Genomic DNA, 27807 nt, shown 5'->3' with positions numbered 1-27807 from the left:
GACTGTTTAGCCGCGTCGTCAGGGAGACAGCGCGGGGCATGCTGGGAAGTCTGGGCGAGGCGTCCCAAAACCAGTCCCCGAGGCGGAAGTGTCCGCGGAGCCAAGTGGGCGGGGAAAAAGAGCGGGCGAGCTTCCTAACCAATCAGCAGCCATTTGGGGGCGTACTCCCCAGCTTCCCTTAGTAACTTCGTGCCTCCGCTCCTGAGAGCACCACCCCTGCTGGCCCGACCCGGCCCCACGGAACGGGGGGAGGGGGGAGGTATCCCAGTGACGTCATACGCAGAGACTTCCGGTTCCCGCTCCTGGATTTGGACTTTCACGTGTCGGGGCTTCCAGGTCTCGCTGGGCTCCTTCCGGCGTCTGATGGAGGAGCCGGTCCCCTGGGAGGACCGAGCAGGTGGGATCTGCTGCTGGATCGGGGACGAGCTGTGAGGGTTGGGGTGGTGCGGTGTTTGAAGGCCTGTGTTTGAGGGCTTGGCTCTTACCTTGTACCGGCCTCTCCTGAACAACTAAGCAAGGTGCTCTAATGAGTTTAGGATGAGTGGTCACAGTGGGCTTGCAAGACAGACTTGTGAAGAAGTAAGTACGGCACAGGATAAGGCGCTGAGAGAGAGGGGACTGGGACTGGGGTGAGCTGAGTTGGGCGCAGAGTATACGGGGACGTCAGAAAACTGAAATAAATTTTAATGCAGTATTTTAAAAAATCAAAATGAATGCCAAAAATTCATCGTTGACAAATGTCACAGTTTTTCATAAAGACAAGTTCAGTAACAGTGCTGTGCTGAGCTATATCAGAACCTGAGGCGAAAGGAATGATCAGTAATACTGATCCTGTGAGTGACTCCCTGGATGGTGTGAACCGCCATCACCCTTGGCTGCTAACCAAAAGAATGGCAAGGCCTGGCGGTCTACTTCCTAAAAATCAGGCTATGGAGCACAGTTCTACTCTGACGCACGTGGGGTTGCCATTGAGTCGGAAGCGACTCCACAGCACCTGGTTAATTGGTTGGATTCTGTGAGTAAAGTTAGCCAGATGGGGAAGGAGTGAGTGTATTGCAGGCAACTAGGCCAGGTGAGCAAAGACAAGAAGATGAAAAGAGCCTCTGGTTGGGTGAAACTGGAGAGTTGAGCTCTTGGAGGCAGGGAGCAGTAGTTTTCCTTGCCAGAAACTTTGCCAGTTAAAAGGCCCAGGAGCCCAAGGCCTGAAATTCTCAGACTCTGATTTTCAGTGACAACAAAAAACAGGATATGTATCACTGGCCCTACACATTTCACTTAACTGAAGTCTAATTCTGATTTATTAATTATGCAATTGAAAAGGATATCTTTTTTATATCTTAGAGCTTTTTATCTTGATCCCACAAAACATATTCTGTGTTATATGACTACTCTTTATCTCAGTATCAAAGCCAAGGCCACAGAAGCATAATATTGGTGTGTCATTAATGGACTTAGCTTGTTTTCTTTTAGAATCATCAACAGCCTCCATCCCAAGGATCAAAATTCATGAAACCACCGGGCTTGTGCCTTATAACACACAGGGAAGACAAAAGAATGAAAAAGTGCTCACCTAGCTGGTGTTGGCTGAGGATCTAGGTAAGAATTCTGAAATGCTGACACCTAATGTGTTCTGTCAAAACAGCACTTCATAGCATTTGCTGATGATTTGATGGCGCTGGAAGCAACCATAACCAGCATCAATTGAAACCTTTTCCATTGTTTTAAACAGGCAGTTCTTCAGACTGTCATCATGGGTATCCGGGGCCTGATGAGTTTTGTGGAAGATCATCGTAACGAGTTCTTCACTGATTTGAAGTTGCGGGACACAAAAATTGTCATTGATGGCTATGCTCTTTTCCATCGGCTTTGCTTCAGTTCAGACATGGAGCTCCAGTATGGAGGGGACTATGATTCTTTTACAGACGTTGTACAAGAATTTTTTGAATCACTATCTGCTTGTAATATACGTCCGTATGTTGTATTGGATGGAGGATGTGACGTTTCAGATAAAAAGCTTACAACTTTAAAGGATCGGGCCAGAGAGAAGATCCAGATGGCCCATTCCCTTTCTGTTGGTGGGGGCGGGTGTGTGTGTCCCTTACTCATCCGGGAAGTGTTCATACAGGTTTTGATCAAGCTGCAGGTATGTTTTGTCCAGTGCTTCTCAGAAGCAGATCGGGATATCATGACGCTTGCTAATCACTGGGATTGCCCTGTGTTATCTTCGGATAGCGACTTTTGCGTTTTTGACCTGAAAGCTGGGTTTTGCCCCTTGAGTGGCTTTCAGTGGAGAAATGTGAACACCCTTAAAGGCACCCAAAACTGCTATATTCCTGCCATGTGCTTTTCCATTGATGCGTTCTGCCGTCACTTCAGCAACATGAATAAAGCTCTGCTACCTCTCTTTGCAGTGCTGTGTGGAAACGACCATGTCAATCTGCCCATCATGGAGACAGTCTTAAGTAAAATACGTCTTCCTCTTGGAGCTACCAGTCCTAAGGGGAGGAGACACCACCGAGTTCTGGGACTTCTGAATTGGTTGTCTCATTTTGCTGGCCCTACGGAAGCACTAGATAATGTTCTGAAGCATGTCCCCAAAAAGGATCGAGCAAATGTTAAGGAGCTTCTCTGCTCTTCCATGGAAGAATACCAGCAGTCCCTGGTGAAGCTGCAGGACTTCTTCCAGTACGGTGCTTATGTCTGTCCAGACTCCTTGAACCTGGGCTTACCAGAATGGGTACTAGCAGCTTTGACCAAAGGCCAGCTATCACCTTTCATCAGCGATGCTCTGGTGCTAAGACGGACCATTCTTCACACACAGGTGGAAAACATGCAGCAACCCAATGCCCACAGAATATCCCAGTCCATCCGGCAAACCATCTACGGGCTGCTTTTGAATGCTTCTCCACACCTGGAAAGCATGCCCTGGAAAGCACCACCTGCTCAGCCACTAGCTGTCAGCGAAGTGGAAAGGATTAATAAAAATATCAAAACATCGATTGTTCATGCAGTAAAACTGCCTGAGCATTATTCTGACTTCAGCAAATTGACTGAGGTAAGTATGATACCAATGAAATCCTTGTAAAGCACTTTACAGGTTATAATGTAGATTAAACCAAACCCAATTCCAACTCATCGTGACCCTGTAGGACAGAATAGAACTGCCCCATAGGCTGTGAATCTTTTTTTCTTTTCTTTTTTTTTTTTGTGCTTTAAGTGAAAGTTTACAGTTCAAGTCAGTCTCTCGTATAAAAGCTTATACACACTTGGCTATGTACCCCTAGCTGCTCTCCCTCTAATGAGACAGCACACTCCTCCTCTCCACCTTGTATTCCCCGTGTCCGTGTCTATTCAACCAGCTCCTGTCGCTTTCTGCCTTCTTATCTCTCCTCCAGACGGGAGCTGCCCACATAGGCTCATGTGTCTACTTGATCTAAGAAGGTCACTCCTCACCAGTATCGTTTTCTGTCTTATAAAAAAAAAAAGGTCTTGTAGTCCAGTCTAATCCCTGCCTGAAGAGTTGGCTTCAGGAATGGTTCCAGCCTGGGGCTAACAGAAGGTCCCGGGGCCATAACCTCTGGGTCCCTGTAGTCTCAGTGAGACCATTAAGTCTGGTCTTTTTAAGAGAATTTGAGAAGGCTGTGAATCTTTAAGGAGGCAGATTACCAGGTCTTTTCTCCCGCAGAGCAGCTGGCGGGTTCAAGCTGCTGATCTTTCATTTTGCAGCTGAGTGCTTTAACCACTGCGCCACCAGGGCTCCTTTCACATATATCACCTTGCTTAATACAACAAACTGAGGTAGATTGCTCTATTGCTCCCTTTTCATAGCTGAGAAAACTGGAAGTCAAGTAAACTGCCTTGTTTAATATCCCAGCCAGGGTGCGGGCATTAGGATTCAAACCTAGACCTTTTAGCTCCAAATCAACCATTTGTAATTCAGTGATCTGGGTTATCTTTGCCGGTACTATCACTACTATGTTGATACTAGCTATCAATAAACCCAAAAACACCAAACCCAGTGCCATCAAGTCGATTGTGGCTCATAGTGACCCTATAGGACAGAGTAGAACTGCCCATAGAGTTTCCAAGAAGTGCCTGGCGGATTCGAACTGCCATCCCTTTGGTTAGCAGCTGTAGCACTTACCCACTACGCCACCAGGGTTTCTTTCCACTAGCTATCAGACAGATTGGGTTGTGTGGCTTAAAAAAAAAAAAAGCGTGCTTATCAGCACTGATGAAACTAACATTTCAGACCGTATCAGGTTTCAGTTAACATTAGTACTGATGCTTGAGTCGGATTTTTTATTTTATTGATGAGGCCCCTCAGGCTTTAGCCTTGTGGCATCATGGTGATTTCCTTAGTTTGATACTGAAAACGTGACTCTTAGCCTAACTCATTGTTCCTTAAACCTGAGTAATGCTCAGACCAATCCCCTTTTCTAGGAAATAAAATTCCCCTGGATCACCCCAGTGCTGAGTTAATTTCTTTTTGTAATATTACATAAATGTATGAAAAAATACAAATAGATTTCAAAAGGTCTATGCCGATAACACAGTTAAGCCTCCAGAGTGAATGCAGATAAACTTAGAACACCAGCTGCAATGCCCATCGGTAGTTTCCTTAGATCCAACTGAACTCTCAGAGTCACCAGCCTCTCACAGGCCGCTCTCGGCACCAGTCTACTCGCAGGGACCTAGAAGAACAAGCACAGCTTCCCAGAAGAAAATTGCTGCTGGCATCTAGTGGGCAGAGACAAAGAGTGCAGCTTAAACATCCTTCGACGTACAGGACAGCGCCTAATGGCAAGGAATTATCTGGCCCAAATTGTCAGTAGTGGTGAGATTGGCAAGAACTAGCCTCTTTAGCATCGTCATTAGTGGCAGCTCAGGTCCGAGGAAATGAGACTGGCATCAGGCGGGTGGGTGCAGGAGCTTGCCTGGCAGTGCGGAGCGACTGCTAAAGGGGTACAGGGTTCCTTTTGGAGTGATGAAGGCGGTCTGGAATTAGATAGTGGTGACGGTTGCACAGCATTGTGAGTAGACCACAAACTCCTGAATTACACACTGACCAGGTGAGGTGTATGGTATGAGTTATATCTCAGAGGGGACAAAGCCTCACTGGCTTAGAAGCCTCATTCCCCACAGGGCCCAGTCTTCCATGTAACCGTTCTATAGACAGAGCTTTTGAGCTCCCTGCAAGGGACATGGCTGATGACAAACGTCACTATTCAGGAAGGCCCTAAGATAGGGTGTTCCCATCAGATGCCTGTTTATGTTCAAGTCTAGATGCAGTTTTAGTATCGTGTTTAGTAACACAACTGACAATCAGGTTTCCAGAGTTACGGAGCCAGAAAGGTCTACACAGGTCGGAGTCTCAAATAGGAGTGCTTTATTAACCCTTTACCCATACAAATAAAATTCTAATTAGCAACATTCTAAAGGTGTTTGGCTGAGATTAGATTTCTCATAGACGGTGCTGGGCCACACGTGTTGTTGTTTTACTTTTTATAGCTTTATTGAGGAGTAATTGATGAGCAATGAACTGCTCATTGGTGTGCACTTGGGTGAGTTGTGATCTGTCTATACGTCTGTGAAGCCATCCCACAACTGAAATAACCAACATGTCCATCACCCCCAAAGTTTCCTCGTGCCCTTTTATAATTTATCCCTCCCTGACTATTTTTTTTTTTTATACATATACATATAGATTGGTGCACAGAAGTCACACAGCTTGATGAGTTTTCACAAACATCTGAGTAGACATAAGACCAGCACCCAGGAGATTTTCCCAGTGGCTTGTTCCCGTCACGCATCCCTTCTACTCTTGTCACTGCCCTGGCCCCTAACAACAGAAAGTTTTGTTTTTATACTTTATAAAAGCTCAGTCATACAGTATGAGCTCCTTTATGTCTGGCTTTTATTCAGCACACTGCTTGTGAGACTCATCCACTGTTGGTGTGAGGAGTTGATCATTCATTCTCACCGCTGCATTTCACTACGTTACGAGATACACCACAGTTGTTTTTCCCGTTTTACAGCTAATGGGCACTTTGGGTAGTTTCCAGCTTTTGGCTCTTCTGAGTAGCACTGCTATGAACATTCTAGTACACGTTATTTAGTGAACACTGGACACATGTCTGTTGCATATATACCTCGGAGTGGAGTTGTTGGTCATAGGATGCATTTAAGGAGCCCTGGTGGTGCAGTGGTTAAAGCGCTCAGCTGCTAACTGAAAGGTTGGTCCTTTGAACCCACCAGCTGCTCTGCAGGAGAAAGATGTGGCAGTCAACTTCAGTAAAGATTTCTAGACTTGGAAGCCCTATGGGGCAGGCAGTTCTACTGTGTCCTACAGGGTCACTATGAGTCGGAACCAACTGACAGCAGTGGGTTTGGTTTAGGATCCGCTTACATTCAGCTTAGAAGATGTATTGCCAAATGGTCTTGCAAAGTGGTTGTACTAATTGATAGTCCCACCAGCAGCATATGACAGTCCCCTTTACTTTACACCCTTGCCAGTACTTGGAATTTTCTGTCCTGGTTTTTAAAGTTTAGCTGTTCTTTCGGTTGTGTAGTGGTATCATTTTATCCATTTTGATGGGTATGTAATGATTTTAATTTGCATTTCTCAGATGATTAATTTGAACACCTTTTCATATGTTTATTGGCCATTCGGAGATTCTCTACATGAAGTTTCTGTTTAGTCTTTGCCCAGTTTTCTATCATGTTGTCTTTTTGTTGTTGATTTCTGTATACAAGTCCTTTGTTAAATGACATGTATTGTGAATAGCCTCTCTCATTCTGTGGGTTGCCTTTTCACTCTTTAGTATGTTTTGATGAACAGAAGTTCTTAATACAGTCCAATTTAAATTTATGGTTATCACTTTTGTGATCTGCTTAAAAAATAATTGCCTATGCCAAGGTCACAAAAATGTCTTTCTGTGTTTTATTCTAAAAGCTATGTTGTTTTGTTGTCATATTTAAATTTACAATCTGTTTAGGTTTGGTTTTTTTGTGGGTGGTGTAAAGTAGGAATCAGAACACTTTCCACTTTATGGAAATCCAATTGAATCAATTCAACCATTGCCAGTTATAACCCTTGCTAAGTGGAGATGACTTGAGTCTTACTCCTTACCTTTATTCAGAGTAGTGTGAAATCTTAGTTCACTCTCTGCTGGGGTGTCATTTGGCTTTCCTTTGGCACGAACTCATCAATTCTGTATTTAGTCCAATACTGTTGGTTCTAATTTGCCCATAACAGTTCTAAATGGTACCAGGTGTAAATAGGATTCCAAATACAAATGCAGGTACAAGAATGGAAACCTGGTGACAGTATTTAGTCATTTCGGTGTCGTGTCTTAAGATGATGTGGTAATAGTAAATACTTAATTACCTGCTTTGTGCCAGCTGGTAGGAACTTTATATAATTGCTCACTCAATTCCCACAGTAACCACGTGGGGTAAGGTTTCATTTGGGTCCTGTTGGCTGCAATGGACAGAGCACTACTTAAGTTAACCAAAGAAAAGGGAGGTTAGTTGTAAGGAGACATGGAAGTGGGTCATTCTTGGAAGGGAGGCAGTGCCAAGAGTAGCGTCTCTGGGTGCCCATGCAGGCCGCTCTGGCAGCTTCCTCTGCAGCCACGCGCTCTCGCTACCCCTAAGGGAAGGGAAAGGAGTTGTCATATGGGATTAACCTGAACAGTTTACCAAGGGCAGTGAGCAGAGAAGTTCCCCTTCTGGAAGGAGCTGAGGACTTGTGGGCCCCCCCTTGAAGCATCTTTTGCAAGTGATTAAAATGCCTATTTTACAGAAGATTGAAGAGACTGAAGAGGAGCTTGGAAACTTGTGCAAGGTGTAGAGTTAGTGAGGGGTAGAACAAAGCTCAGTCATTAAAGTTGTAATTTAGCTCTAGAATTCAATAATTTAAGCATTACATGTCAGAAAAGGATGAAGGTATTTTCTTACCTTTACTTGGTGTATTTTTCTATCAATTTAGGAAATTACAAAGAGAAGTTTTTATTTTACTTTAAGTAGTTAATGCTATTTCTAGTAGAGGTGATTGATTATAAAGCACTTTGTGTATTACTAATTAAAAAAACATAACTTTACCACTGTCACAATCTTATCAAAACAAGTTATTTAGAAATTGTACTAGTTAATGCTCTTATGCCTTGATAAGACAGTTTTGTCAATTTTGACATGTTTTATTTCAGGTTAACGTCTCTGTTCTAAGCTGTTTACCACACTTGGCTACTGTGTGCTGGGTGTTAAGAAATGTGCCAGACTGTCACATCCGCCCAGAAAGTTAAGAAGAAAGAAATCCTTTTCTGGCAGTGTGCAGACGCTGGAAATACAACTTTTTTTTTTTCTCAGAGTTTGATTGTGAAGTCCTCCTGAAGTTGCCTTTTTAATAGCCCTTGTTGCTTTATCTATAAGAGTATGTGACCTCTAAGATCTTTGGTGGCTTTGTAAGTACAGAAGATTCACTTAATTAAAAGTGTTTCAACATGAAGCCTAAATCTGGCAGAGCTGTTTGTTTCTTAACTTTGATTTCAAGTGCACTACAAAGCCTGGTGTAAACACAAGGGTAGTGGGTATTGGAAGCACAATGCAGGTGGTCCTTAAGATGCTTCCAACTCCCTTCAGTGTTCCCCTGACCTATAAGCAGTCTCTCTGTGAGGATCCTGGTGTGGGAGAACACAAAGACAATAAAACATTCAAGCTGGCGTTCACAAGGCAGGACCCCAGCAAAACTGGGCTGCATGATCCCCCCAGAGGGTTTGCATAAACGAAGAGTTTGTCTTCTGGAGGTGAGCAGGGATGGCTTCATGAGAAGCTATGGCCTAAGCACTACTAGCAAATAAGGGCAGGCCCTCCAGGAGTACAGATCTTTGCTTCTCAGAGCACTGCCTCTCAGCTGCTAGTTAAAATGCAGATTCCTGCATTCCCCCGGACTTAAACAGAATCAAAATTGGGAGGTGGGCTGAAGATTTGAAATTTTAACCTGCTTCCCTGCTTGTTTGCTGTGTGTGCTGAAGTTTGCTGCTCACCAGCCTCCACAGGGAGGATGGAATGACACAAGCAGGGGCCGGGTAGCTCGGGGAGACAGTGCAGCCATTCAGTCAACGATACCAAGTGCTTCATGAATGTTCTAAATCCTTTGAGGGTGGCTGATTTTTTTCCAGGAAGATGAGGGTAACAGCTGACACCAAAGTCTCATTTGTGTTCTTTTTGTGCTAGAGGGGAAAAAAATGCCACTCCCCAAAGTAACCTCCAAGATGTTTGGTATATATTTTCAGCTTTCCTTGGATAAACGGGAGATGCTTCTGTTAGAAACCCTGAAGGTGAAGCGGACCATCCTGGACCCAGTTCCTCCTTCGCTGAGGTTGCCCGTTGCTGTCAGCTCCTACTGGTTGCAGCACACGGAGGCCAAGGCAAAGCTGCACCACGTACAGGCCTTATTGCTGGGGATGCTGATGGGGCCCTTGCATGCCAGAACCAACAGCCCTGGTAGGTGTCCGGAATTCCCGGGAGTATAGCCTTCCATGTTACTTGCATATACGCGAAGCTTTAACCAAGAAAATGTTTTTGGATTGTTTACTCTCACCAGTTTATACCACAGCTTAGAAAAGGAGGCATCAAAGAGTCATTCACTCGTTGATAAAATACTTCTGGCATGAAATATTTGCCGATAGTGCCAGGCTCGGTGCTGGAGGACTTGACTCCAGCGAGCGGTACAGCAGTGAAGAGCTGGTTCTGCCTCATCCCGCCTGCTTTGTGGCACCTAACGCTTTACCTTGTGAGGTGCCTGGCAGGCGCATTTGCCAGTTGCGTTCTGTATTCCACGTTCCTTATCCATCTTCAGTACAGCAGCGACATCCCCACAAGAACTGACTTAAAACTGCCCACTGGAGAAGCTTCCGAATGCTTGCAACCTCCATAGGCATTCGTGCTTGGGGTTTTTTTTTTTTTTTAACTAACCTTTTTATTCCTTTTCCTCTACTGTAAATTCAAATAGTATGTAAGTAGTGATGCTAGATACAGTAACTTCTGTTTCTACTAGAGAAATACACTTGGAGGTAAGTTCTGTAATGGAATTATTCTCTTTCAAGGATTCTGAATGCTATAGCACTTTATCTAAACGTGTTACCACATTCTAAAACAGTATAATATGGTACCACATGTGGTCACTGTAGTTTAAATTAATTAAAATCAAATAACATGAAAAATTCCGGTTCTCAGGTGCGCTAGCCACGGTTCAAGTGCTCAGTAGCCACACGTGGCTAGAAGATGCTGTACTGGACAGCGCAGATACAGAGCATTTCCATCGTGGCAGAAAGTTCCGTTGAACAGCAGTACTCTAGCATTTACTTCTTAAAATAAATGAAAGAGCGAAATAGCATGGACTTCAAGATACCCCAGGTTTTCAGGCTCAAGTAGCTGTCAGAGGGACTGTTACATGAGAGCAAAAGAAATGACTTAAGGCCCACTACTGCTTTAAGTGCTCCCTGGTGGTGCAGACAGGTTAACGAGCCTGGTGCTAACTGAAAGGTTGGAGGTTCCAGTCACCCACAGGAGCCTCGAAAGAAAGGCCTGGAGATCGGCTTCTTAAAAATGTGCCATTGAAAACCCTATGGAGTACAGTTCTACTCTGACACACATGGGGCCACCGTGAGTAGGATTCAGCTTGATGGCAAGAGGTAACTGCTTTAGGATACAAACATAGAGTGTTTCCTCCCATTGAATGAAAAATATAAATCTCAGCACAAGTCTTTAGCTGAGTCTAACAGAAGGTGCACGCCAAGGGTCTGTTTCTCTTCTTTTAGGGACTGCGGACCCCTCACCCAGGCAGGCTCAGTGCCGTGCTGTTCACTAATGGGTCAAAGGTGGGCCTCCTTTTCATTACCTTCAAGTTGATCCAGATGCCATTTTGTGTCACCTGCTCAAACCAACCTGCAGCTGATAGCTGAGCACATGTAGTGTTCTTTATTCCTTAGAGTTGCCTCTTGTCCCTTATCCTCAAATTCCCTGAGTTATACTTTAGTTTTCTCTCCTAAAACAGAAGCTAAAATGTGCTTTGAACATACTGCCTGTTTTTTAAAAACAAATGCACTATAGCATTGGGGTTTCCATGAGAGGAAGTTTAGTGAAAAGGAACAGTATTTAATAGTAATTTTTAATTTTCATGGACATAGACTGTGGATTTGGAGAGTTCAAATGTAAATGTATTTAAAGCCAGGTTTTTTTTTAGTGAACTAGATTTTTTTTTTTTTTAGATTTAGCGAACTAGTAGAAGAGAATTTATTTCAAGGACAAAATTAACTATTTGGGTTCAATAAAATTATTAAAAACATATCTCAGCATAAATATTTCAATTTAAACAGCAAGGCTTTTATTTTGAGTTAAAATAGTAAGGGGCCAAAACAGAAAAGCATTTGAGCCTCGTAAACTAATTGTCTCCCTTGTGGAATGTGTTGTTTTATACGTGGAGAATTACAAGGTGATATGTTTTTGGAAATACTGCCCTTGGGTTGTCTCGTTATCTAGATAAGGAAGATGCAAGTGACGATGGTGCCAAGGTGTTGTATAAAGAGTTGCACAGAGTGAAGGCGCAGACCCGGCTGAGCAAGAAGTTGGACTTAGACGCAGCTCACGTCTTCTGTCAGTGGCAGTGCTGCCTGCAGATGGGGCTCTATCTCAATCAGCTGCTCTCCACGCCTCTCCCCGAGCCGGACCTAACTCGGTAAGTGCCACGCAGGACTTGACTTCACGTGGATGCACACAAGAGGGAAATGCATACATTTAAAGCAAAGTTACTTTTTATAATTAATGTCAACGTAATTGATTTTGGATCACTGTTCTAGCTGAAGAGCTGGAAATGGGAAAAGTATTGTTGTTTCTGTATTTCAAAAGAAAGCTGCCATGATCGGATCCAGTAAAACATTTTTAAAAAATCAGTTCCTTAAAGTAGAACACTAATATAACCGAAAGAAAGAAGCAGTTGTTGGGAGGCTCTAACTCATTCCCTAACTTCCATCAGGTCTTTGCTCAGATGTCACCTTAGAGGCATTTCCTGACCACCCTATATGAAATACCACCCCTCCGCCAATCACCCTAGTCTTATTACTCTTTTTTTTAATAGTACTTCTTACCACTTGACATAGTATTCACTCATTCATTCATCCAGATATTTATTAAGTGCCTGCTCTGTGCTAGGGATGTAATGAACAAAACAATAAAAAATGTCTCTGCTGTCACAGAGCTTATTCCAGTGAGGAGCCTATTAGACATCTAAGTGGGCTTTATCCAGGCAAGAATGAAGAGGGAGAGGAGGCAAGGGAGTTGAGCCTGTATCCCAGGGAGTGATCCTGTTTGACTGTGGAGTTTAAGCTGGGTAAGGAAGAAGAAAATGATAACGGCAGGGTAGGGGCCAGTGAAAAAATGGTGGGATCAATGGATTGTCTGTCCTGGTCGATCCAGGAGGTGAAAGGGGGTTGGTTAGAGAATGGCATATTTGAGATTGTAAAATGTTTGTCCCTTTCCACTGGAATGTAAGCTTTATGAGGGCAGTGAATTGTCTGTTCATTGTTGTAGCCCCAGTTCCTATCACACAAGTACTCAAGTATTTGCTGAATGAATGAATGGTTCGGAGACATACAAAATACGCTGATACAACTATAAATATGTTTCAAGGTGAAAAGCTCCCCAGCAGTAAATAGTGTTTTTAATGCATCTCTGGGCCTCATATCTGAGCTAACCCTAGAACCTTCAACTGAATACGATTAATTGGCCTTTGACCTATAGATTCTTTACTCCTTTCCTTTTTTGGTCACCCTTAGCTTGGGTCCAGTTGGAAAACCAGTTAGCATTCATCATTTAATTTGCTGATAAAGTTGTTAAATATCATCAGCCAATAATTAATCTCTGTTATAACAACTTAGTTCTTTCCTTCAAGGAACAGATTATTCTTAAATAATTTTAATAATTTTTCACAAGCAGTAAGAGTTCTCAGTGTGTTTGTTTCTCAGTGTGTTTCTGCCACATTAATGACAGTGGTCCAGTGCAGTGAGCCTAAGCTTTAACAACACACTTCGGTCTCCCCTTGACAGATTGTACAGTGGAAGCCTGGTGCACGGACTATGCCGAGAGCTACTAGCATCAGCACCCTCTGTGGAAAGTCTCCTGAGCATGTGTCCTGAGGCAAAGCAACTATATGAACAGATGTTCAATGCCATGCAGTCATCTGCCCCTCCTGAGTCATTCCTACCAAAGGGTAAATCACATTCAAAAAAGAAAAGGCAGAAGAAACAAGGTAGCAGCTGGCCAAAGAATAAAGTGGGAACCACCTCAGGTACCAAGTGTCGGCATGAGGGAAGCAATCGATTTGGGCTGTTAAAGGTTGAAAACTTGGAGGAGCATGTTGAGGCCTCAGAGCTTGAATAAGCTCAGTCTGCAGCCAGATGTATAATTAATTCTGACTTAAAATTTTCCTATCACTTCCCTTGAAATGATTAACTCTTCTCTTTGGCACTAACCTGTTAAGGGATTGACAATGCAGTCGGTAACCTTTGAACTCCAGGGTATTTTGTACTGATTTTACTAAATACAATCCGATTTAAGAAACTTGTGTATTTCTTAAACACGTTTGTATGGCTCATGTTCCATTCCAGTTATAACATTCTATAACCTTTGAATTGCAGCAACTCAGCCAGTTACATTTTCAGAGTAGGAGTCCTACTTCCTTTATTTCCTCTAAGTAGAAGCTGAGTTGTTACCATTTCAAAATTTCTGCAAAACAGATCCCTCTTCATATGTTAGTATGAGAGGCCTGGGCCATGGAAGATAGAAGTGAGGGTAAACCCCAACCAAACCCACTGCTGTCAAGTCGATTCTAACGCATAGCAACCCTGTAGGACAGGGTAGAACTGCCCCATAGCGTTTCCAAGGCTATAAATCTTTACGGAAGCAGACTGCCACCTTTCTCCCGCGGCGCGGCTGGTGGGTGCAAACCGCCAACCTTTGGGTTAGCAGCCAAGTGCTTTAACCACTGCACCACCAGGGCTCCTAGAAGTGAAGACGCGAGACAGCAAATTTTATTCAGAAAGTAAGTACTTAGTAAATGAGAGCACGGCAGCGTCGATGAGCACTTTAGGGACGCTCCAGGTTTTAAGGCAGAAGTTGAAACCGTAATGGGCAAAATACGAAACATCATCCTGAGCTGCAAGATCTATAGGAGGAAAGAGGAACCAATGAGAAGAAACGAAAATATTCAGGATACATGCAGCAGTACCAGATTCTACACCCTTTTTCATGCTAACATTCTTGACCCACTAATGGGATGTGAAATTTAATGGGTCATAACTGTCATATTTAAATGAAAAAAATGTGTCACACATGTATATCATGAATTAGATTGTCGTGCAAAATGTATTTCTTACTGTGGGTTAAAACCTAAAACCTGCTGTAACTGTGGGTTACAGTCAAAAAAGTCTGAAAGGCTTTGTTCTGGAACGCACCATGGCTGCTAAAAACACAGCATCAACAGATTTGGAAGATACTGGCCAATTCCAAATAAAGAATTTGACAGTAAAAAGAAGCAAGTGGAATGAAGAGACTTGGGCAAGATTTGAAGATCTGAAAGTATATTCAATCTTCGTTTTACTTTTCTTCACACAAATTGTGTTCCTTGCTTCTTCTCTACTCTCCTAATGGCCTGTTCCATCAGTAATAACCCTAGAGGCTGCTCTCAGCTGCCATTCTGAACAGGCCTGAGAAACAAGTCTCTGCAGTCCCCTAGAAGAACCGTACTCTCAGAGCGTCAGCTGGTGTCCACACACACCTCCCACGTAGTGACTAGCTTTAGCCATTTACAAAAAGCAAAAACACAGTCTCATTTGCTCCTAAAGTTCTCAACCCTAAAAACAGATTTCTCTTTCAAGTGAGAGTTCTTGAAAGAAGGAAATTTTCCTTATTCTAGGAGAGCATGGTGGCACTTTTTAATGTCTCTCAAGAGATGGTAGTGAGAAGACAAGGTTATTCCCAGAAGTATGAAAAGCAGTCAGGTGCATCTCGTTTTGAGAAGAGACATGTTTCACCAGCAAATAGTGAATCCAGTAGGGGCCATAAACATGTAACCTTGTTTGTGTCAATACTCTCTTTTCCTTGATTAGCTTGTAGAGTGTGCAGCCAACCTGGAAATTATAATACCAGTATAAGTGTCCAGTTTCCTCGTTAATCATCAACACTGCCCTTTAAAACCACCAATCCTGCCTGGAAAACCATTCACTCCCATTGCCATTTGAGCAAATAACTGTTTTGATAGGTACCAAAATGGAAAGTGTATGGGCTACAGAGTTTGATTAAAAGTCAACTGAATTCCATCAGTCATCTTTTTCTTTTATTAAAAGGAGTATTCCAAGCAAAAGGGTCCTCCTTTAGCTGATTTTAAGAAGTCAGGTTTCCTCCTCTAACCACTGTCATTACAGCCATTCACATGAAGTTATGCAGCCTTGCAGGCATTAAACTCTAGCAATAATCTCCTTCACTCTCACTCTCTGCGGGAACTTAGGAAAGCTACTTACTGCTGTGTGTGTCTTCCCTGCAAGTAATGGATGAGAGGTCACAGGCACTTTATAGGATATCTGAGGAGTTTACGAGAGAAGTATGACATGATTTAGAGAGTAAATCAGAAGTGTTCTCAGACCTAGCTTTTGAGTTTTGCTTTAAGTGGCAGGTAATTCAGATCAGGTACAGAAGAAAACAGGGAGTGTCTGTACAGAAGCAGTGCTATAGTCCCATGTTCCACTGGTGAACTCTACTGTTTGTTTTTAATCAACTCTTTAGAGCCTGCTCCTTCTGTCTCAATTCTAGCAAATGAAATCTCACCTGACGCTTTGGAAGGGCAAGGCTGCAGCTGGCAAGTTAAATAACAAAAGGAACTCTGGACAGCTGAGTAAATTTCAGGGATAAACTTGGATAAAAAAACATTTATTAGATTGTAATCATATTCTGTATTTGGTGATGATGAAATTAGACTTGAATTTTATTTGTAAAAGCCTCTTTTAAGACACCTGCACCTCGAAATTTTAATATATAGGCTGGAAATACACTCTCTAAAGGCCTCTCATGCCAGCTGATCATAATGCAAAAGAGAACTCACATTGGTGATTAGGATTTTAGGACATAAACAGCCATTCTTCTTTTAAGCTTAAAAGGTCTTAGAATTATCTTCTTTTCTGCATAAAAGTAAATGAATCAACAACTATGACACATCAGTTACCCAACTTATAAAATGGGGATCAAAATAGTTCAGATTATTGTCTAAGGATTAAATAACATGTACATGCAAACATGCAAACATTCATCAATAACTGGAACAAGGAATGTAGAAGTATGAATCTAGGGAAATTGGAAGTCATCAGAAATGAAATGGACTGCATAAAGATCGATATCATACGCATTAGTGAGCTGAAATGGACCGGTCTTGGCCAATTTTGAATCGTATAATCATATGGTCTCCTATGCCAGGAATGACAGGTTGAAGAGGAATGACATCGCATTCATCATCAAAAGGAACATTTTAAGATCTATTCTGAAGTACAGCGCTGTCAGTGATACAGTAATACATGTATGCCTAAAAGGAAGACCAGTTACTACGACTATTATTCAGATTTACGCACCAACCACTAATGTCAAAGATGAGGAAACTGGAAGATTTTTCCCACCTTCTGCAGTCTGAAATTGATCAAACATGCAATCAAGATGCATCAGTAACTACTGGTGATGGGAATGCAGAAGTTGGAAACAGAAGAAGGATTGGTAGTTGAAAAATATGGCCTTGGTGATAGAAATCACACCAGAGATCACATGATAGAACTTTGCAAGACCAACAACTTCTTTGATGCAAATAACCTTTTTTCAACAACATAAATGGCATCTATACACATGGACCTCACTCGATGGAGTACACAGGAATCAAACCGACATCTGTGGAAAGAGACTGTGGAGAAGCTCAGTATCATCAGTCAGAACAAGGCCAGGGACTGACTGCAGAGTAGACCATCAGTTGCTCATATGCAAGTTCAAATTGAAGCTGAAGAAAATTAGAGCAAGTCCACAAGAGCCAACATATAACCTTGGGTATATTCCACCTGAGCTTAGAGACCACCTCAAGAATAGATTGGACACACTGAACACTAATGACAGAAGATCAGACAAGTTGTGGAATGACATCAAGGACATCATACACGAAGAAAGCAAAAGGTCATTAAAAAGCAGGAAAGGAAAAGACCAAAATGGATGTCAGAAGAGACTCTGAAACTTGTTCTTTAACATAGACTAGCAATGTGAACAGAAGACTTCAGATGGCAGCTCGAGAAAACAAAGTAAAGGATTGAAATGAAATATGCAAAGACCTAGAGTTAGAAAACCGAAAGGGAAGAACACACTTGGCATTTCTCAAGCTGAAAGAACTGAAGAAAAAAATTCAGGCCTTGAGTTGCAACATTGGAGGATTCTACAAAGAAAATATTAAACAAGGCAGGAAGCATCAAAGAAGATTAAAGGAATACACAGAGTCATTGTACCAAAAAGCATTGGTTGACATTATTTCAGGAGGTAGCATATGATCAAGAACGAATGCTACTGAAGAAAGAGGTCCAAGCTGCACTGAAGGCATTGGCAAAAGACAAGGCTCCAGGAATTGACGGAATACCAATTGAGATGTTTCAACAAATAGAGGGAGTGCTGGAGGCGCTCACTCATCTATGTCAAGAAGTTTGGAAGACAGCTTCCTGGCCAACTTACTGGAAGAGATCCATAGTTGTGTACATTCCAAAGAAAGGTGGTCCAACAGAACGGGGAAATTATCCAACAATATCATTATTATCACATGCAAGGAAAATTTAGGTGAAGATCATTCAAAAATGGTTGCAGGAGTACATTGACAAGGAACTGCCGATTGTTCAAGCCAGATTCAGAAGAGGACGTGGAAGAAGGGGTATTACTGGTGATGTCAGATCGATCTTGGGTGAAAGCAGAGAATACCAGAAAGATGTTTACCTGTGTTTTATTAATTATGCAAAGGCATTCAACTGTGTGGGTCATAATAAATTATGGATAATACTGCAATGGGAATTCCAGAACACTTAATTGTGCTCATGCAGAACCCGTACATAGACCAAGAGGCAGTCTTTCGAACAGAACAAGGGGATACTGTGTGGTTTAAAGTCAGGAAAAGTGTGCATCAGGGTTGTATCCTTTCACCATGCTTATTCAGTCTGTATGCTGAATAATACGAGAAGCTGGACTGTATGGAGAACGGGGCATCAGGATTAGAGGAATGCTCATTAACAACCTGCGTTATGCAGATGACAAAACCTTGCTTGCTGAAAGTGAAGAGGACTTGAAGCACTTACTAATGAAAATCAAAGACTATAGCCTTCAGTATGGATTACACCTCAACATAAATAGAAATCCTCACAACTGGACCAATAAGCAACATCATGATGAACGGAGAAAAGACTGAAGTTGTCAAGGATTTCATTTTACCCGGATCCACAATCAACGCCCGTGGAAGTAGTAGTCAAGAAATCAAACAGCGTATTGCATTGGGCAAATCTGCTGCAGAAGACCTCTTTAAAATGCTGAAAAGATGTCACTTCGAGGACTAAGGTGCACCTGACCCAAGCCATGATATTTTCAAAATGACTTCATATGCATGCAAAAGCTGGACAGTGAATAAGGAAGACCAAAGAGTTAACATCTTTGAATTATGGTGTTGGCGAGGAACATTGAATATACCATGGACTGCCAGAATGAACAAACCTGTTGTGGAAGGCAGAATGCTCCTTTGAAACAAGGATGTTGAGACTTTGTCTTACGTACTTTGGACAGGTTATCAAGAGGGACCAGTCCCTGGAGAAGGACATCATGCTCGGTAAAGTAGAGGGTCAGCGAAAAAGAGGAAGACCCTCAATGAGATGGACTGACACAGTGGCTGCAACAGTGGGCTCAAGCATAACAATGATGGTGAGGAGGGTGCAGGACTGGACAGTGTTCTGTTCCATTGTACATAGGGTTGTTGTGAGTCAGACCTGACTTGATGGCACCTACCAACAACAGCACAGTGTCTGGAACTAAAAACATGCAACAAATGATAGCCATTATTGTTACATCTGCACGTGAAAAGCAAGAGCAAAGCAAGGTATCTGGGAAGAAGTGAGAGAAGGCTGAGGAGAACTATCAAGGCACCATGAGACCAGTGTTGCCAAAGCTTAAGGCAGAATTTTGCAAAGGCGGGAGAGGTCAGCACTATCCAATGCACTAACTATCCAGTGTGGTCAAGATGGGAAGAAGGGCAAGAACGTAAGAAGAAACCATTACAGGAAGTTCATCAAAGTTGTCAGGCTGAAGCCACCCTGAAAAGAGTGGAGAAGTGCCAAGAAAAGTGATAGGTGGCTGAACTCAAACTCAGAAAATAATGAAAACAGAGACCAGCTATTCCCATATGAGCTCCTATGCCCCTTCTCCTGTTGTCCAAATTTTCCATATTGGTTTAAACTCAATTTGAAAAAGTCCAGGGTATGTTCAGAGATAAAAAATTAAAAAAACAAAAATAAATAAGAGCTGCTATTACCACTTCCTGGGAATTTCCTCTTCCTGCAACTGCCAGGGCTATCCTGGCCCTACCCCACAGCCCTAAGGCACAGTCTGGGCGCAGGGTCCACTCGGTGCTGTGCTCTGCACATGCTGCCTGACTGCTGGCCCACCGTGAACCCCGAGCAGTGCCTGGAGAGCAGCCAGCACCAGGGCCAGGAGGCAGAGTTTCACTTCTGCAAAAGGATAACTCTTTGTAATACCTGACTCCAGATGTGGTGGCCTTATATCTTTAGTGAGCTGGCTGCGGGGAACTTGGTGTTTATCACATAACACTTTCTGACGCCTCATTTCAGTCAAGGCAGCTGAATATGATTCTGTACCTTGTACCAGTTTGATATTAAAACACCATTTCTCTGGGACAGATGTATTAAAAAGATGCCTCCCAGCAGCCAATTTCTGAGCCATACAGGAGGGGTTGTTTTTTGCACTTGTTTCCCAAGATCTCAGTAATGCCAAATTCAAGTCCAGCCAGCTGTAAAAATTCTAAGATGAGAACCTCACGCTAAGTAGGAAGATTTCGAATTCAAAGGCAGGACTGCAGCAGATCAATGACCAGCCTTAAAACGGCAGAAACAGATGAATGAGATAATACATGGACAAGCGTTCCCAACAAGTTACACTGGATTCTGCTCTCAGGGAGGAAAAAACAAATGTCATATGAACAAATTGCCAGTGCACAAGCATCACCGTCGTTCCTACTAGTCTTGACATCATTTTAGATATTTCGTTAAAACGGCTAAGTCTTTTGCTTAATATGTATTTGTATATATATATATAAAAGTATATATGTGTGTGTGTATACATATCTGTGTATGTTTGGAAAAGAACTGTGATATTACCACACTGGAGACAGAGATTTCTGTGCACAATATAATCCATTCTCCTCAGAATCGGGCAACTTAGGAATGTTTTTCCAAAAAAAAAAAAGCTGATGTTAACTGAAACCCTGATCACACTTACCAACACGGGACATCAGAACGTACCAATAGTGGTATTTTGATTATTTATAGGACTGAATCATTTGACTCTGAAAAAATTATGCCATCGCATGAGCTAGCAGACAAGAATAGGGAAACTTTTCAGGTAGGTGTCTTTTTACATGTAATTAGTCCTTTTGGTGGATTAACTGAGGTGCCAGTACTTCCGTGTTGAAAACCGCCGTGTGTCTGTCTAGACGTTACTTTCCCCCTCTCCACCCGTCTGGTTCATGTGTGGCTACACGGTACAGAGAAGTAGGTCAAAGGACCTTGACGTGAAAAAAAGTCGACTTTGCACAGTGGCTGAGTGCATATTATCACAGACACAGTGATTCACTTTATATTTCATGATGTAGGCAGGACTATACGGATGAATTCAGATGTCAGGAGGTGAACTTGCTCTGACAAATATGAAAACAGTTTCTGATTAAATAGATATTGGCATTATTCTTGAAACAGGGCATGTAAATGTACCAATGATAACTGTTAGGAATTATTGCTAAAATCACGACAGTAATCCGTAATTTTTATGCCTTCGTTAGAACAATGTCAGGAACTCTCCCTTTTCAAATTTCCATTTATCCTTCATTCGTGTAGGACGGGTCTAGCTGGCAGGTGGGGAAATGGGTGGCTCTGTTGCGGATACGTTAAGTCTGACACACCTGAGGGAGCGAGTGCCATGGTGACATGTTAGGCAGTTGGATATATATCGGGAGCAAAAGGAAAAGTCAGGGATAAATAAAGATGACATTAAAACCTCGACATTTATAGACTTTGGCCGTTGAGATTATGAAACGTTTTCCTCTTCTACGCCTCTGTTTACAGAGTGTCTGTAACGAGCATGAGGTCTTATTATAGTAAGAGAAATGTTTAACGTCTGCAGCTCCTGGGAAGTGTGGCATCCAGAGGGCAAGACTCCACTGTTGCCTTGCCCCAAGACAACTGGGAAAAACAAGAGAGTAAAAATGGGAGGGGGGAAGGTAGCCGTCAGTGGGGAAATCTGGGAATGGTGACACCACAAGCCCGAGTTTTAGTCACAGAGTGCCACGGCCTTTCTATTTCCTAGGCAAGTTGCTTTTTTAAAGACAAACTTAAGAAATTGACCCTATTAGGATAACCATAATCTGTGTTGTAAAGCAGTTGAAGTCATAGACAACCAGGGTGGGTCATAAAAGGAATTCACTCGGAGATATTGCCATGATTATTTTTCGAAATATGAGAAATATTATGCAATATGTTTTGGCTTATGGAATGTTCTGAGAAAATTAAATTGTATTTTTCCCTAAGACTGGGCTGTTAGATATTGTGGTTTCTATTACTAAACGTTGTCTTCCCTAAGCAAGATAACATACTTTCAGCCTCTTCAAAATAAGTCTGTTTCTCTGTGTCTGTACTAGGAGGAAACAGCCAATGAGAAGGATGCCCCACTTCTCTTCCACACCCAGAGAGGTGGAAGGGGCAGAGAGACCAGTGAGGAGCAGACTGCTGCTTATGGACGAAAGCCTGGGGTGAGCAGGGAAAAAGAGACAGAAAGAGCGAGTGTGTCTGTGCGCGTGCGCGGGCGTGTTTGGGAGAGGGCACAGCTACTCAGATGGGACAACAAGTTAGAACAAGGGGCCTTGGCGGTGATATGGGACCGGGAGTAACTGGCATATCCTCTCCCTTGATGATGAAGTGAGAACAGACTGAGACTGACTTTTTCCACGTGGGAGCCTTGGTGGAGCCTAAGAGGAGTCATTGACATCCAATCTGCTACCAAGTGCATCCGTGCCAGAGAAAACACCTGTTGGGAGAGTGAAAGGTAGAGAAAATTGATGCCACTTCCTTTCTGGTCCACTCAATGTAAAGCATAGGCCCTTTTTTCAGATGTCTAAATGAGGCCTCGGCAAACTGTTTATGTAAATAAAGGGCCAGACAATAATTAGGTTTTGTGGGCCATATGGTCATTGTCATAGCTGTACATCTCTGTTGTAGCACGAAAGCAGCGACAGACAATACGTAAAGGAACGTGTTGGCCGTATTCCAATGAGACTTTATTTACAAAGCACGCAGTAGTAGGCCGGATTTAGCCCCGGAGCCGTAGTTTGCCAACCCTAAAACTAAATCAGTAGTTCCATGTAGGTGGGTTAGGAAGGATTAAAATAAAGTTTCCCTGACTTGTCACACCTATAGCTAATGGGTCATCCATACTCGCTCCATGTACAAAGATGCAGAATCTAGTGTACTCGCACTGTGTAACCATATGGTTGCTACAAGGAACGTGAGTAAAAAATTACACTTAGGACTCTCTACAACTGATCTAGTAATGCTTAAATATAAAGCTTGTCGTATCTTTCCTGTCACACACACACGTTCTACAAAATCATGTATTTGTTTAGCTCCAAGGAGAATGTTTTTTAAACTCACATACGAAGACATTTCATTATATGCTTTTAAGATGCAAACTTGGTGAAAAATGGCAGTTGGTCAAGGTATCACATACAGTATTTTCTTTATGACCACAAGATGGCTCCAAATGGCCATTTCTCACCTTTGGGGCACTCCAGTATATTTATCACAGAGAAGGTCCTAATAGAAAATTGCGTTTAATGTGGCTGAGTGGGTTAATATTTTTTTTTTAATACTGCATTAAAAAGCACATTTTGCTTGAATTAAGAGCCAGAAGTGCACAGAGCTCTAAAATAGACTTCTGGAACTCATGTAGAACAATCTGTGCAGTTTCTGTCAGTGACTGCTCAGTGAGGTGTACTTTCTGCTCAGAGTGTCACTAAATAGAACAATGCAGTTACTGCTAAAAAAATATATATATATAGTGATGGGGAAGCCGTGCAGTTGAGATAAAGGGCAGTTCTGACAAGCCTAACAGCTACAGAGCCACCACAGAAATGTGGGCCTTTGCCAGGCTCTTTGTCAACTGGCTAGCACTGAGCAAAACAGGATAGGAATGGGAAATCGGATTTGCACTGCACCTGCACGTGAAACACTAGCTACCCTGAAGCAGCCTGAGTACACGTCATTAACACACCATTGTGTGCATTTGGCTTGTACACAGGAATGTCAGGTTTAGTCAAAAAGAATTTCTAAGAAATTCAAACTAATGGCCAGGGTATTTGTTTTCATTTTCCTCCTCAAACACCAACACTTAAGTTTATTCTAATTCTCTTCTAAATTTTTCAACAAAGTGACTTGGACTTAAATTTTAACACTGAAACATAAAGCCCCACAAATTTAATGCCCAAACTTCTGGCTACATTTATTCTTAATAGTGTTTGTAAGAAATTGCACTACACACACACACACACACACACACAGACACACACAGACACACACACACACTAGAAAGGCTTCATTCAACAGGATGGCTGGCATTTCAGTTGGGCTTTGAAGACCAGGTCAGAATTTTGAGTCTCAAAAATGAGGAGGGGGGCTAATGGTGATGGAAAAACCACATTGACTAAGAATAGGTTGCACAGCCAATTACTGTAACTGCTGTACACCTGTAAAAAGTTGAATTGGCAAAAGCTGTGTGATAGATGTATTTACAACAATGGGGGGAAAAGCAGCAGCATTAGTCTGCTTATGTACAAACAAAAACCTCACGGAATTTTCCTTGGTTTGGAGGTTTAGGGTCATGGTTTCATGGGACACCCAGCTAATTAGTCTAATAACATGTTTAGTGCCTCTGTTCTACCTCCTAGTTCACTGCATTGTACTTGGGGTCTGAAAAGCTTGCAAGCGGCCATCCAAGGCAAGATAATTGGTCTCTATTCACCTGGAGCAACACAGGACAGAGGAGAGTCAGGAATAGGGCAGGATATGGAATGTGTGGCTAATTGCCTCCACAAACAAACAGTTGCCTCCTTTGCCATGAGACCAGAAGAACTAGATGGTGCCCAGCCACCATTACTGAACATTCTCATCAAAGATTCTATAGAAGATTCTGATCAAAAGGGGGAAAATGCAGAACAGAATTTCAGATTCTCATGGACTCCAGACTTTCTGAAGCCACAGATGCTGGATAAACCCCTGAAACCATTGCCCTGAGGTAATCTTTAAACCTTAAACCAAAAATATCACCTAAAGTCTTCTTAAAAGTAAATAATAGTCTACCTTAACTAGTAAAAATTTATCTGCCTTGGGCATTATGCTCTTTTTAAGAACTGTCTATATAGGATCAAAGTGACAACAGCAACTCAAAGATTAGATAGGAACCTTAGTGGGCAGTGAATTTATGTTAATGGGGGAGGAGCAACTCAGGAAAGGAGGGGGAGAATGGATGTACAACTCAAAGAATGTAATCAGTGTCACTAAACTACGTGTAGAAACTTAATTGGTGTATTTTGCTGTATATATCCAACAACAAAATATTTTTTAAAAAAGCAAAAACTTATTAAAAAAAAGAAGAGGCAGAGGAAAGAAAATTTCAAGTTGAAGGAATAGTGTCCAAAAAGACCTGGCAGGAGATTTCTTTTGGCGCAATGTGTGGGAAATGAGGCTAAAAGGGCCAAGGAAGAATTATAAGTGAACAAAATTAGCACTGTTTTCTACTTTCATGCCATAAATTACCTGTTCTGAGCAAGTAGCTGTTTTCAACTACTACTGCTGCTCACTCAGTGGGGTTTCCATGCACAACAAACTTTTGTCTGAGCTGTGTAGTTCTTTACTGTATATACTCTCATCTCACACACACACACGTTATAATAAAGGAGGGCGTAAGTGTTCAGGGCTTTCAAAATCAAGTTGAATAACATTCTTCCAACAATCATATATCAAGGCTTATCTGTACAGAGGGTTCTTGACAAGAAGTAGCATTTTACAGTTTGACTAATGGTCACAAGAAAGAAAAAACAGTTTTTGAACTTGACAATAATTTATTGGAATGTAGTTTACTTTTAAATAACAAAGTGACAGCCTAAGACTCAAAATTCCCCGTTGTATACATTTACTTCGCTTACGTGACTTGGTCTGGGCATAAACTGTTCCTGAGTGAAAGAGGAGGTTTGTGTTGAAAGAGGAATTGTTAACCGTTTAGCTAATACACCACGATGGCGGGATATTTTCCATGCACGCTGGTCATGATCCTTACCGTTTGGGAATTGACTGACATCCAGCAGTCAGGGATCCAGGAGTCTATCATCTATTTAAAATTTGTGTTTAAGGTACAATGTGAACAAAACCTCAGCTTTGCATTTTGAATTTATACAATCAGTTGCTGTTTCCTGGTAATAACAATGCCAAAGACATTACTTTTGAAAACATCTTATTCTGTTAAAGCTAAGTTCACTTACTGCTTTACTTTTAACAAAAAATCATTGATGCTTGTACACGGCAACTGTTCTGCTACTGGCTTATAATCAGTCAGCCGTGGCTTCAATTCATTCCATGCTAGAAACCTCCTCAGTGTGTCCCCGGAACGTCTCCAAGACACCACAGACTTCACGTTTCAAACTGACTTGTGTCCCACTAAAGCCTGTTTGGCTTTGGCTATTCTGTCAACAGCTGTACAACTCAAGCCAGAAGGCCAGAATCTGGAGTGCCTTCCATGTTTTTCTCCACTCCACCCTGTAGTCACAGAAATGCTCTGTCTTAGAAGATTGATACAGCATGCCTTCCTCTCCATACCGATCACCTGGACTCATTTATCCCTTTAGCCCTTGTTATGGATTGAACTGTGTTCCCCAGAAAGGTGTGTTTGAGTTCTAACCCCTGTACCTGTAAACGGGACCTTATTTGGAAATAAGGTCTTTGAAGATGTTATCTGTGAACATGATCGTACTGGAGTAGGGTGAGTCCTAATCTGTATGACTGGTGTCTTATGATACACAGAGACAGGAAAGACAGAAGCAGAGATTGGCAGCCAAAGAACACCAACGATTGCTGGCAGCCACCAAAGCTAGGAGAGGCATGGAACAGATTCTCCCTCAGAGCCCTAAGAAGTCCCAACATAGCAGCTACGTTGACTTGGACCTCTAGCCTACAGAACTGTGAGACAATAAAATTCTGTTCTTATAAGCCACCCAGCTTCTCGTATTTTATTACAGTAGCTTTAGGGAATTAATATACTCCTTTTTTTTTTTTTTAAGCTTCCACAATTTCTCATCATTCTCCGTTTCCAGTCTTTACAAGCCGCCCTGTGTGCTGCCATCATCATGTAACAAACAAGATAAAATTCCAAACTCATGTCACACTCTGTCCTTCCTCCAGTGTGCCCTGAGACAAAGTCACATGCCTCCTACTTTATCGCTAGGCTTCTGCCAATGTGTCCAGCACCTCACACTGCACCATGTGACTCTCACATGTACCCTCCAGTTCCCACCGACATCTCTGCAAAGTCCGTGCCCTTTGGTTGCCAGGTCCTGCTGCATCTCTGCTAGAGATTACCAAATGGAAGGCTGATTCAGATGCCAGGAATGACAGAACTTTCTCTGGCAACTGCTCTCCATGAAATTATTTCTCTCCTGTAAGCTACTGTAGTATTTTGAACAGCATTTAACACTGTACTTGGATGTATTTATCGGTCTCCAGAATTAAGACTGAGAACCCTGACAGTAAGATCACTTATTGCCATTGAGTCAAATTCCCATTCACAGTGACCCCGTAGGACAGAGTAGAATTGCCCCATAGGGTTTCCAAGGAACGGCTGGTGGATTTGAACTGCCAACTTTATGGTTGGCAGCCAAGCTTTTAATCACTGTGCCATTAGGGAGCCGACGGTAAGATACTACCTGTTATTTCTTTATAAATATAAAACCTAGAACAGTGTTTGCAGACTGACACCTGCATTAATATCAGGTATAGGTTAACTGTTACCCACTATTAGCAATAACCAACTCTGGCAACCAAAACCCAAAATCGGGTTTTTAAACGAGTCAATAATCATACCAACTGCCAGGTGAGCTTCAGGATGCTTAATTATTAAGGTGATTTCTTTGTCTAATTACACACCAGCTGGGATTAATGTTTATCTGCACTGTGTATGCAAATCAGCTACTGTTTAGATTGCATGAGCTCAGCCTTAAAAAAGGGGGGGGGGGGCGGCATTTGGAAGACTTTTCGGCTGCCAAAGTCAAGGGAAACTTCCAAAGAAATGTATGTTGGACACATTTTAGTATATATGTACTTTTAAAATAAATGCGCAAAGACCACTACTACCTCTCTTGAAACAGCTTGCTAA

General features: G+C 42.4%; 1 protein-coding gene across 8 annotated transcripts; it reads left to right on the top strand.

Moving 5' to 3' along the window:
* The first annotated feature begins 180 nt into the window (after positions 1 to 180).
* On the top strand, positions 181 to 27294 carry ASTE1 (asteroid homolog 1). 8 transcript variants are annotated; one of them, XM_064277329.1, is made up of 9 exons: positions 183 to 397; positions 1471 to 1596; positions 1730 to 3055; positions 9297 to 9507; positions 11545 to 11740; positions 13107 to 13348; positions 22031 to 22141; positions 22309 to 26319; positions 26460 to 27293. In XM_064277329.1, the coding sequence occupies exons 3-7, from the start codon at positions 1751 to 1753 to the stop codon at positions 22045 to 22047; spliced, it is 1971 nt and encodes a 656-aa protein (XP_064133399.1). In that variant the 5' UTR covers positions 183 to 397; positions 1471 to 1596; positions 1730 to 1750; the 3' UTR covers positions 22048 to 22141; positions 22309 to 26319; positions 26460 to 27293. The 8 variants fall into 8 exon arrangements, with proteins under 8 accessions (XP_023395810.2, XP_064133399.1, XP_023395808.1 ...); XM_023540040.2 differs by having other exon boundaries at positions 22309 to 22434; positions 26460 to 26667; XM_064277328.1 differs by having other exon boundaries at positions 22309 to 27294.
* Positions 27295 to 27807: the final 513 nt, after the last annotated feature.

The sequence above is a fragment of the Loxodonta africana genome, chromosome 27, assembly GCF_030014295.1.
Source record: "Loxodonta africana isolate mLoxAfr1 chromosome 27, mLoxAfr1.hap2, whole genome shotgun sequence".
In the NCBI taxonomy this organism is placed as follows: Eukaryota; Metazoa; Chordata; class Mammalia; order Proboscidea; family Elephantidae; genus Loxodonta; species Loxodonta africana.
The sequence above is the reverse complement of the archived record's forward strand: the minus strand, read 5'-3'. Positions and strand labels throughout refer to the sequence as shown.